The sequence below is a fragment of the Mastomys coucha genome, unplaced genomic scaffold (assembly GCF_008632895.1).
Source record: "Mastomys coucha isolate ucsf_1 unplaced genomic scaffold, UCSF_Mcou_1 pScaffold23, whole genome shotgun sequence".
Taxonomy (NCBI): Eukaryota; Metazoa; Chordata; class Mammalia; order Rodentia; family Muridae; genus Mastomys; species Mastomys coucha.
The window spans coordinates 114,951,991-114,963,824 of NW_022196906.1; the positions used below are offsets into that span (position 1 = coordinate 114,951,991).

General features: G+C 48.4%; 2 protein-coding genes across 2 annotated transcripts in view; both read right to left on the reverse strand.

The window, feature by feature from the left end:
* Window positions 1–428: 428 nt before the first annotated feature.
* On the reverse strand, window positions 429–1,628 carry LOC116073722 (keratin-associated protein 10-4-like). The gene has a single exon (XM_031345746.1). The coding sequence runs from the start codon at window positions 1,626–1,628 to the stop codon at window positions 429–431; it is 1,200 nt and encodes a 399-aa protein (XP_031201606.1).
* A 5,977-nt stretch (window positions 1,629–7,605) lies between these two features.
* Window positions 7,606–11,834, reverse strand: part of LOC116073723 (NADH-ubiquinone oxidoreductase chain 5-like) — a 5,992-nt gene continuing 1,763 nt past the window's right edge. Inside the window, 2 exon segments of the mRNA XM_031345747.1 lie at window positions 7,606–7,979; window positions 7,982–8,181. Of these exon segments, the coding sequence (XP_031201607.1) occupies window positions 7,606–7,979; window positions 7,982–8,181 (574 nt within the window).

The following is an 11,834-nucleotide window of genomic DNA, read 5'->3' on the forward strand; positions in this document are numbered from 1 at the left end:
GACGCTGTAGCTCCCAGGCACAGATCTTCAGAATTAAATCTCTACCATTTGGCATGGATGCACTAGAATGCTTCAGGATGATGTTAAGTCTACAGTCTTGCACAGGAGACCCACGCCTTCTCATGTCTATGGCCTCTTTCTCTCTGAAGTTCTAAGGGTCTGCTATCTCTTCATTCCTCTCACCTACCCTCCTCTTTCTCTCTTTCCCTCCCCTTTTCTCTTCTCCCTCTCCTTGACACTACCTCTCCCTTTTTTCCCTCAGTGTCCCTCCCCAGTACTTAGGGAGAAGGCTAGTTAGAAGAAGAGCCCAGGCACAGGCTGGACACCAGGTGGACATAGAGTGGTCACAGGCTGGACAAGGGCTGGACACGGGCTGGACACCAGGTGGACACAGGCTGGATGTAGGCTGGACACCAGGTGGATACAGGCTAGACACCAGGTGGATGCAGGCTGGACACCAAGTGGACGCAGGCTGGATGCAGGCTGGACACCAGGTGGATGCAGGCTGGACACCAGGTGGATGCAGGCTGGATACAGGCTGGACAGAGGCTGGACAAGGGCTGGACATGGGCTGGACACCAGGTGGACGCAGGCTGGATGCAGGCTGGACACCAGGTGGATGCAGGCAGGATGCAGGCTGGACAGAGGCTGGACAAGGGTTGGACATGGGCTGGACACCAGGTGGATGCAGGCTGGACACAGGCTGGACACCAGGTGGATACAGGCTGGATACCAGGTGGATACAGGCTGGATGCAGGCTGGATACCAGGTGGATACAGGCTGGACAAGGGCTGGACACGGGCTGGACATGGGCTGGACACCAGGTGGACACAGGCTGGACACAGGCTGGATACCAGGTGGACACAGGCTGGATGCAGGCTGGACACCAGGTGGATGCAGGCTGGATGCGGGCTGGACACCAGGTAGACACAGGCTGGACAAGGGCTGAACACAGGCTGGACACAGCTGGACACCAGGAGGACACAGGCTGGACATGGGCTGGACATGGGCTGGACACCAGGTGGACATGGGCTGGACATCAGGTAGATGCAGGCTGGACACCAGGTGGACACAGGCTGGACACAGGCTGGACACCAGGTGAACACAGGCTGGACACGGGCTGGACACCAGGTGGACACAGGTTGGACACAGGATGGACACCAGGTGGACACACAGGCTGGATGCAGGCTGGACACCAGGTGGATGCAGGCTGGATGCGGGCTGGACACCAGGTGGACATAGGCTGGACACAGGCTGGACACCAGGTAGACACAGGCTGGACATAGGCTGAACACCAGGTGGACACAGGCTGGACACCAGGTGGACGCAGGCTGGACACCAGGTGGATACAGGCTGGACAAGGGCTGGACACAGGCTGGACACCAGGTGGACACAGGCTGGACACCAGGTGGACACAGGCTGGACACCAGGTGGACGCAGGCTGGACACCAGGTGGATGCAGGCTGGACACCAGGTGGATGCAGGCTGGACAAGGGCTGGATATGGGCTAGAGACTCCTTCCCTCCTTGGGCTGCTGGCTTGTTTCTCTTCTCTAGTCTCACACTGGCACTGGAGGCTGGTGTTGGGTTAGAGGTCTGCCATCTGGATTGGTGTGAATAGTCTGCCATCTGGATTGATGGGAATGGATTTTCACAGCACACCCCAGACAGAAAGCTCGGGGTGGCTCACAGTCAGGAAATTATTGTTATTTTTATTTTTAGATATCAATAAAAATGACACCTGAGGCCAAGAGCGATAATAAACGTTCCACGTATAAGGAACCAGAAGTCTGAGCTGTGGGGCTGGAGATGGGGGAGGGGACATGGGAGGAGGGGCGGATGAGTGCTCCTCTTAGAAAACAATTTGGAGGCAGAGGTCCTGAGGTGCCCCAGCATGGCCTCCTTTGAAACCATAACTTCTTGACCAGAGTTTCTCAAGGGAGGCTCCTCTTCTAGGTACTGAGCATGCTCTCTGCCTGCTCCTCATTCTCCAGATAACAATGGCTTCACAGGAGGGAGCATCACCTCCATCCAGCTTATCAGGATGAGCCGCACACCCAGGACCACAAAGATGATGGGCATCAGGGCTCTGGTGGAAGGCTGTGTGGGAATTATGCTGGTCCTTCATCGGCCCTCAGTGCCAAGGTCTTGTGTGATGTTCTTCGTCATTCAGCCAGATCTTCATGGGCACCCATCCCAGAAATGAGCTGTGAGACAGAGGGTAGATGTCAATCACAGCAGACAGGGCAGCATCTACTTTATGATTGGCTGCAGAGGTGGGAGGGGGAGGGTCCTCAGGACCCGCGGAGCTCCTCAGGTGACAAGAGCAATTTTTGGTTCCAGTACTTCTTTTTTTTTTTTTCTAACTCATACTTCCTTTGCCCCTGTTTCCTGCCCCGGACCCCACCCAGAAACCCCTGTTTCCTGCTCCGGACCCCACCGGAATGTTATGTCTCCTCGGGTTCCCTTTGACGGTGACAACTTTTCAGACCTTCCTTGGTTTTGATCCCTTGGCTCTTGAGAGGAAGACGATCCTCTTGCTACCGGAGAAATCCTCCTGGAAGATGGGGATCCTTGCAGCTTCCCCAGATGCCTCTGAACTCCACAAGCAGAGACTGGATGCCATCTTAGGACCGAGGCTTCGGATTCATTCATTAGGTCAGCATGATGCCTCAGTGGCTAAAGGCGCTTGCTGGCAAACCTGATAACCTGAATTTGGTTCTTGGGACCTAGTGGGAGGGGAAAATCAACTCCTGCAGGTTGTCCTCCAACATCCACACATTAGGTGTGCTGCACGCGTGTGCCCCTGCACACAACGCACAGCCCCCACACAGGTAAACAGATGTTCACAATCGTTCATTCTACAGTCACCAGAGCACTTGGTAGGGGGCACAGAAGGGGCGAGGGACCCTGATAATCTGAAGGGTACAGCGGTGCTGCTGCTGTTGGGATGAGCCAAGTGGATGCTGAATGCAAATCTTTATAAAAGGTTTACTACATTTATTCATTTGTGGGGGTGCACCTGTCACCTTGAGCACATGTGAGGGTCAGAAGGCAATGCCTGAGATTGCTCTCTCCTACTGTGGGGCCGCAGAGATCAGGCACCTTTACCCACTGAGCCAACTGGCTGGTGCTCAATTAAACTTGATATATAAAGTGTTCAGAGGGCTAGATTATTTCCAAAGGCCACACTTTGCCAGAGTCTTTTAATAATATGTGTTTTATTATGTATCTATTATATTTTTGAGAGGGGGGGGAGGCAGGGTTACTATTGCATGATGAAGTTGGGGAGAAAAGGGTTTATTTGGCTTACACTTCCACATCACTGTTCATCATCATTAGTCATGACAGGTTCTCAAATAGGGCAGGATCCTGGAGGCAGGAGCTGATGCAGAGGCCATGCAGGAGTGCTGCTTACTTGCTTGCCCCCATAGCTTGCTCATCCTGCTTTCTTAGAGAACCTGGGACCACCAGCCCAGGAATGGTACCACCCACCATGGGCTGGGCCCTCCCCCATTGATCACTAATTAAGAAAATGCCCTACAGGCTTGCCTACAGCCTGATCTTATGGAGAAGGCATTTTCTTAATTGACGTTCCCTCCTCTCAGATGACTGTAGCTTGTGTCAGGTTGTCATAAACTACCCAGCACAGTGTGTGTGTGTGTGTGTGTGTGTGTGTGTGTGTGTGTACGCCAATATCTGTGTATCTGCTCACACTTACACAGTGGCAAGAATTAGCTTTCCTTTAGTCTGTAGACAAACCCTGGATCCTGGCTTCTTGGAGTTACTGGGCTAAGATCAAAGTTCAAGCGTATTATTAAAAAACACTGTTTCAGTTAGATCCTGAAATTCAGCTCTCTTTCCAGTTCTTGGCTCCAACCTTCCCCTCTTCTCCTTGTCAGCATTTTGGAAGCTAGTGGCCAAATGAGTTTTCAGAACAGTGTTCATGGTAGTTTTAATCACCACCTTGATATAATATAGAACCACCTGGAATGATTCTCGATGAGGGGTTGTGTAGATCGGGTTGACCTGTGGGCATACCTGTGGGGAATTGTCTTGATTACATTAACTGAGGTGGAAAGACCTGCCCATTGTGGGCGGTACCATTCCCAGAGCTTGGTTCTGCCCACTGTCGGCAGCACCTTTCCCTGAGCTTGGTCCTGGATTGTATAAGTGTAGAGAGGGAGCCAAACCAAGGAGGCAGACACATTCGTTGTCTGTTCTTGACTGCAGGCGTAACCAGCTGCTTCAGGGTCCTGCCTTGACTTCCCACAGTGACAGACTGTAGCCTGGAACTGGAAGCTGAATAACCTTTTTTGGGATATTTTTATCACAGCAACAGAAACAGAACTCTGGCGATGTGGAAAGGGTGCAGAGAAAGGCAGTGTTTATTGACTGGCGCTGGGTTCTCAGTGCTGGAGCAGATGTTTTAATGGATCTGGTGTGTATCACAGTAGCAACCAGCCACATGGGGTGATTTAAATTTCTACTCTTAATTAGTTTTAAAAAATTGAAACACTTAAAATTTAGTATAGCAACTGCCCCGTTAGCCGCATCCCAAGTCCCCAAGAGTCACACACTGGTAATGGCTGCTGCATTGGACAGTGTAAACAGAGAACAGCAGAGTAATTTTCCCTGGACGAGTCAGATGTAGTGTGTCTTCCCCGTGGTCCACGCTGCAGTCCTGCTAGGTAACATCAGTTAACATGGTGGACCCCACAGAATCAGTTAACATGGCGGACCCCACAGAATCAGTTAACATGGCAGACCCCCACAGAAAGTTCCAGCTCGGAGCCGGCTCAGAGTGATCACTTTATCATCATCACACTTTGATAAGTCGTATCCATTCGTGGCTGGGAGTCTGGATGAGGGGTGCTACCAGGCACAGTGATGCTGGGGAGGTCTGCAAGTTCCCAGCATCCTTTGCTTCTGTGTATGTCAGTCTCACTAGTGCCTGCCCATTAAGCTTAGCTTCCCATATGATTGTAGGATGGTGACGTGGGGCATTTGGAACTCTGGGCGTCCTCACATGTATCCCTCCTATAATCTGGTTGGAGCAACTGGGATCATGTGCCCTTCCCTGGCCCAAGGACAGGTGCCAGAGACATTTATAAATTGCTCAGTATGGATCAAGATCCTCTGAACAAGGAGGGGATTAGAAAAACTAAGTAGGTACTGGGGAGATACCTCTGTCGGGAAAACACTTGATGTGTGAGCCTGTCAACCAGAGTTAAACATCCAGAATCCACTCAGGAAAAGCCTGGTGTGGCAGTAGGCACTTGTAATCCCAGCTCCGGGGAGGCAGAGATGGGCAGATCCCTCACACGCACTGAGTTAGCTTAGCTGACAAGGACAAATGGGGCTGTCCTCTGACTTCTACATGCATGTATACATATATGCAGGCGTGTGCCTGCACACCAAAACATGCACACGTATACACATGCACCTGTGCAAACAAACACGCTCACACTATAAAACACCTTAACAGAATCACATTCCTATGAGAAAGGAGAGAGAAGAAGGGAAGTGAAGCACAAGCCACCAGCACTATGAGCTACAGGAAGGACCAGAATTCTTCATGCTACAAAGAAGGGAGCTCAGTGTGGGCTGGAAAAGGCCATGGGTAGGATTACATAAATCACCCCCATCACAGTATACCTTCAGGGTAGAACAGGGGCCTGCCTGGGGGTCTTGTCTGCTGTGGTCTGTCTGTAGCCAAATGCTACCCAGCGCATGCACCACATGCTCTGTCAAAGCCACTCAGGGCAGTCTGCTGCCTGCCGTCCTCCCTCCAAGCCCCCCCCCCCCCGTTATGTTAAATATATGATCTTTATCCTCACAAGGGGGATTATCTCAGAGCAAAATTGGCAAGGTTAAACACTATCTATAATACACATTCGACTGGGCCATAAAATGAATTACATAATATATCAGTCATCTACCCGGCTCTAAAGAAAAAACCGGTAAAATGCATTTCTGTTAGGTGCGTGTGAGTATTTTATATTTCCTCCCTTCCCATGAAGGTAAGAATGACCTTGGTTCTTAGGAAGTGAAGGTAGATTGAGCGGGCTAGGATCAGCGCTGCTCTATTTCAGTTAGTCCTCGCTAAAATCGCCAAGGAGTGAAAATAGAGATTGAATTTATTTTACTATATATTGCCTCATTTGAACTTTAGTAAGGCATTAACTTCTAAAGAAAACCCTCCCCCTCCCATAATCCCTTATTGATGGGATGTTAAGGAAATTGCCTTGGCTTTATTGATTCTGAGCTATGAGGTACAGCGGACCGCCTTGTGTTAAACTGGGGAAAGCGTGCTGCGCCGGGCCAGCTGTCTCTGCAGGGATAGAACTTGCTGACTGCAGTGCTTTGGCCCTGCCCAACACGCATGGCTGTTCTCCCCAAAGAGCAAATTAATAGAATGTCTGTTGGGTGCAGTGGAGCCTTCACGCCACGACCTTGCTTGAAATGAACAAGCAACAGAAGGACCTTGGTGGAAGCAGAAAGCCAAGGCCTCTCAGAGCTCCGGCTCCATGGACCGCAAACTCATCCTTAAAGAACCTCACCCCAGGAAGGTAGAGGGAGGCTCCATGGTCAAAAGAGCTTGCTGCTCTTCCAGAGGACCCAAGTTTTGTTTCCAATAGCCAAAGCTTGCGGCCCCAGTGGATCCAATGCCCTCTTCTTGCCTCCGCAGGCATGACACCAATGTGTATACACGCCTCCCAACACACACATATAGATACAGATCAATAAATAATTTAAAATAGCCTTAGAAATCTCCACAAATAACCCAGAAACACTGTCTAGGAAGGGTGCTTAATCTTTTAGAGCCCAGGTCTTCACCTGTAAGATGCTGTAGTGAGAAAGAAAAGCTGTCATTTTGGCTGGCAGTGTCTTCCATTTTTTTTGTCCAGGAAATTACTCTGATGGGACTGGCTAATGAGGGTGAGAAGCCCGGGGAATGGTCCACAAGGACACAGTAAAAAAGTGGCAGTTAGCAATCTTGGCATGAAAAAGATAAAAACTGAGAGGAGCAGCTGGGGAGATGTCTCCATCCTTCAAATGTTTGCTATGCATGCATGAGGAGCAAACTGAGACCCAGAACCCATATAAAAGAGCCAGTTACGTGGTCTATACTTGTAACCCCAGCATACATGGGTCTTCGGGGCTAACTGGTTAGCCAGCCTAGCCTATCAAGATCCAGTACTGTGAGAACTTTTTGTGGTAGTTTGAATAAGGGCCTCCAGTCTCAGACATTTGAGTGCTTGGTACCCAGATGGTGGCACCATTAGGGGATTATCAGGAGGTATGGCCTTGTTAAAGGTAGTATGTCACTGAAGGTAGACTTTAGGAGTTTAAAATACTCCCACCATTTCTACTTTGTTTTCTCTGCTTCCTGCTCACAGTACAAGCGACCTCATCCCCTCCCCCAGAGTATCAAAACTCCAAGCTTTGGGCCTGTAGACTCCCGTGCTCACACTAGTAACCCCTGGCTCCTCAGGTTTGGGGCCTCAGACCAAGAGTCACAGCATTAACACAGAGTTCTGAAGCTTCTTGTCCAGGCTTAGACAACAGTTTGCAGACACCCCATTATGGGACTTCTGAGACATCATAACAATACGAGCAGGTCCCCTAATGAGCCTTTCCACTCACTGATGGATAGATAGATTGATGGGTGGAAATAGAGATAGGTAGTAGGCAGGTAAATAGATAGATAGATAGATAGATAGATGATAGATAGATAGATAGATAGATGATAGATAGATAGATAGATAGATAGATGATAGATAGATAGATAGATAGATAGATGATAGATAGATAGATGATAGATAGATAGATAGATAGATAGATGATAGATAGATAGATAGATAGATGATAGATAGATAGATAGATAGATAGATAGATAGATGATAGATAGATAGATAGATAGATAGATAGACAGACAGACAGACAGATAGATAGATAGATAGACAGACAGACAGACAGACAGGTAGATAGATAGATAGATAGATAGATAGATAGATAGATAGATAGGTAGATAGATAGATAGATGATAGATAGATAGATAGATAGATAGGTAGATAGATAGATAGATAGGTGATAGATAGATAGATGATAGATAGATAGATGATAGATAGATAGATAGATAGATGATAGATGGACAGACAGACAGATGATAGATAGATGATAGATAGATAGTTGGTAGACAGATTATACATATATATGATAGATGTGATAAATAGGTAGATAATGAATAGATGGATAAGCATATGATTGATAGGTAGATAAAGAGATCAACGATGGATAGAGAGATAAATAGATGATAGATGACTGATAGATGACAGCTAGTTAGATAAACAGATGATAGATTATTGACAGATACTAAGATAATTTTTGATTGATCGATAGAGAATAAATGATAGAGGAAGATGATCGATAATAGGTAATATAGGTGAATAAATGATAGCTAAATGATGGGTGGATAGACAGCCAGACTGACAGGTAATAGCGAGCTAGGATATAGCCACTTGGCTCTGTCTCTTGGGAAGAACCTGATCAATACAGTTCCCATATGTCACCAGATCCCAGTGGGTGCAGGGCTCCGGAGCTGGCTTCAGACATGAGAATCCAGAGGTAAAGGTTATTTTCGGATGGGGATGCCTCGGACTTCTCATATCTAGGGCAAATACATTTTATTTTCCTCACTACCCAAACACAACAGTCTGCTAAGCCCACCACGCCCTCAACTTGTTCATTCTTTCCCTGCACTCACATGTCCAACTGGCCCAGGGGTCCTCAGATGGATGTCTCTACCGTTGAAAAAAGGAACCCAGAATAACAGGTCAATTGTCTGCCACAAGTGAGGAAGAATAGGATCTTTTGCGTTGATGGTGTAGACTGACCTTTGTCTATTGACCCAGCCTGTTCTCCAAACAAAGCAGGAGGCTCCATGGTCTGCCTGTGTCTCAGCCCAACCCAGTTCCTGGGGTAGAGAGACACCTGTTCACAGACGTCAAATGTCCAAGAAATCCTAAGTTAGGTCACTGCCTCAGATGACCTCAAAGTGCAGATCAAAGCCTTCCCAAGGTGCTAATGAGTCACCTTCTTGGGTGGGAGCTGAGGGAAGCTGCAGCTGAACAAAGGAAGTGATTAGCAGGGCCGAACTCCAGGTGTCACTGGCCATTCTCTCCATCTCAGTGAAGAGTGGAAGAGGTGGAGGGTTGGGTGGGAGGCATGCTAGAGGTCAAGAACAGAAGAGGGTAACAAGGCGCAGGAATTCCAGGGGTTCCGAATGGCCTTGAACCTTTGCTGACACTAGATCTTATACTTATTGTCACCCAGTGGTCCAGATGCTTCCAGGTGGAAATGTGTGAACCAGCCAGATGGATAAGAAGAGACCCTGCTCCCAGAAGGCCCGTGTCTGTTCTACAGTCAGGAGTCTCTCCTCAGCTACAGACCATTATTGCCAAGCAGGCTTGTGGGTCCCTTGGGATATCCTGTTCCTATTTTCTCCCCCCAAAAAGGCCAGAAATGTAGGTTTTCTTCATGGAAAAAAATGATTTTGGAAAATAGTTCAGAAATATTTCGAGCAGTGTGTCAGTCAATCAAAACACAGCTCAAGGCTGGATCTAGTCCTGGGTTGGTATTAAATAGGTCCTCAAACTTGAGTAGACATTCAGCAATCGGTAGAACTTAGGGACATCCAACATGGCCCCATCTGGAGGTTGGGATCAGGAGCATGCTTTTGTTTCTTTTTCTAAGACAGGGTCTCCTGTAGCCCAAGATGACCGAGTAGTCAAAGGTGGCTTTCACTTCTGAGCCTCCTGCATCTACCTTCTGACTGTCAGGATTATAATTGTGTCTCATTGCGTCTGGTTTTACGACATGATGGGGATCTTGCATGCTAACCCTACAGGCTGAGCCGCTCACCCAACCTAGAAAGGGCATTTCTGAGCAGTTCCCTGGAGACAAAGGCAGGCTTGATCCTAGGCCACATGCTGAGCTGATGGTCACCTCTGGTGACCATGAGGTTCGCTCAGACTTTCCTTTTGTCCCAATGAAGTCCTGCTGGCTTGAGAGGAAAGGATGTGCATTCCTCTTCGAGGGCCCCTGTGAAGGCAGCTCTTTGTGTAGCCTTCCACTGTCTAAGAGCTGTCTTCAGCACCTGCATTTAAGACAGGAGTCATGGCTGCTAGTTTGGGGGCTCTTTCTTGGCAAAGTCTGGACCCAAAGCATCATCATGTGTGTGTTCATTAGCCCCAAGGCAAAGCCTTTCTGTTAAAGTCAGGTGTCCTGACATTCCACAAGGTCCATACAAGTCCTCTCGTGTCAGGGATTCTGTGGAGTTGCTCTAATTGCCTGGAGTCTGAAAGGCATTTTTGCTTCTTCTGCCTTCTGGGAAAGAGGTCCAGAGATGCTGAGGGAAATGTATGTGCTCATGGGCACTCACATGGGCCGGAGAACTCAACTTCGGTTACCATGGAAAGTTGGGCAATGCGGCATGAGCAGGATTCCCACTGTTTGTTTCATGTCTTTATTATTGTGTGTGTGTGTGCACACATGTGTGCCTGTGTGTATATGCAAATGTGTGTATGTGTGTGTACATGCATGCATGTATATACATATGTACATCAGGTATGTGCGCATGTGTATGCATGCATGTGCGCACGCACATGTGTGAGCACATGTGTGAATGTGTGCATGTGTATGTGTATGTGCATGTGTGTACATGTGCACATGTGTGTGTGGTGTGAAAGACGTTGTGCTCATATTGCATATACATGTGGAGGCCAGAGTGTCTTTCTTTGTCAATCTCCACTTAATTTTTAGGGTAGGGCCTCTCTCTGAACCTGAAGCTAGCAGTTTGGCTATATTGGCTGGCCAGTGAGCTCCAGGACCCTCCTGTCTCTACCCTCTACACGCAGTGCTGGAGCTACACACATACACTAGCACAACTGGCTCTTATGTAGCTGCTGGGAATCCAAACTCAGGTCCTCATGCTTGTACTTCATACAGTTTGCCAATGAAGCCATGTCACCAGCTTCCTATTTTTAAATTTTTTTTTATGTGTATGGATGTTTTGTCTACATATATATCTATGCACCATGTGATGCCTGGTGCCTGCAGAAGCCAGAGGAGGGCAGCAGATCCCCTGAGACTTGAGTTACAGGAGGTTGTGTGCTGCCTCGCAGGCGCTGAGGATTGAATTGAACCTGGATCTCTGGAAGAGCAGAAAGTGCTCTTAACCATGGGGCTGTCTCTCCAGCACCACCCAGTCCATTTTTTATGACACATGAAAATTATAACTATTTGTGGAGTACCAAATGACATTTTGATGCACCCAGACACCGTGTGATGTTGAAGGGAGGCTGACGGAGCATCTGCCGTCACTCTGTGATGGAAACACTCCAAGGCCTTTCTTCAAGCATTTTCTTGAAATACACAGCACACACGGCTTTCTAGAGCCACAGCATGCAATAGACTAGCAGAACCTGTTTTCCTTGTCTAAGCATAGCTTGGTACCCATTGACCGACCTTCTTCATCTTTCCCCGCACCTCTCTTCTCAAGATCTTCTATTATGATTTGCACCTTTCCAAACCCAGAGTCACAGAGATGACTAGATCTTCATTCTCTAAAGCACAAGCTCTGACTAGAACACAAAGCTCTCCTTTCTCCGCCCCTCCCATCCCCCCGGAAGGACATGCCAGCATATCTGGAGACCACGCCTATGGGACAGCTCCAAAAGCTAGCAAGAGGGGAGGGGGGGGTGGCTTGGGCTCCTGCTGTAGTAGGTACAGCCTCAGTGTGTGTGTGTGTGTGTGTGTGTGTGTGTGTGT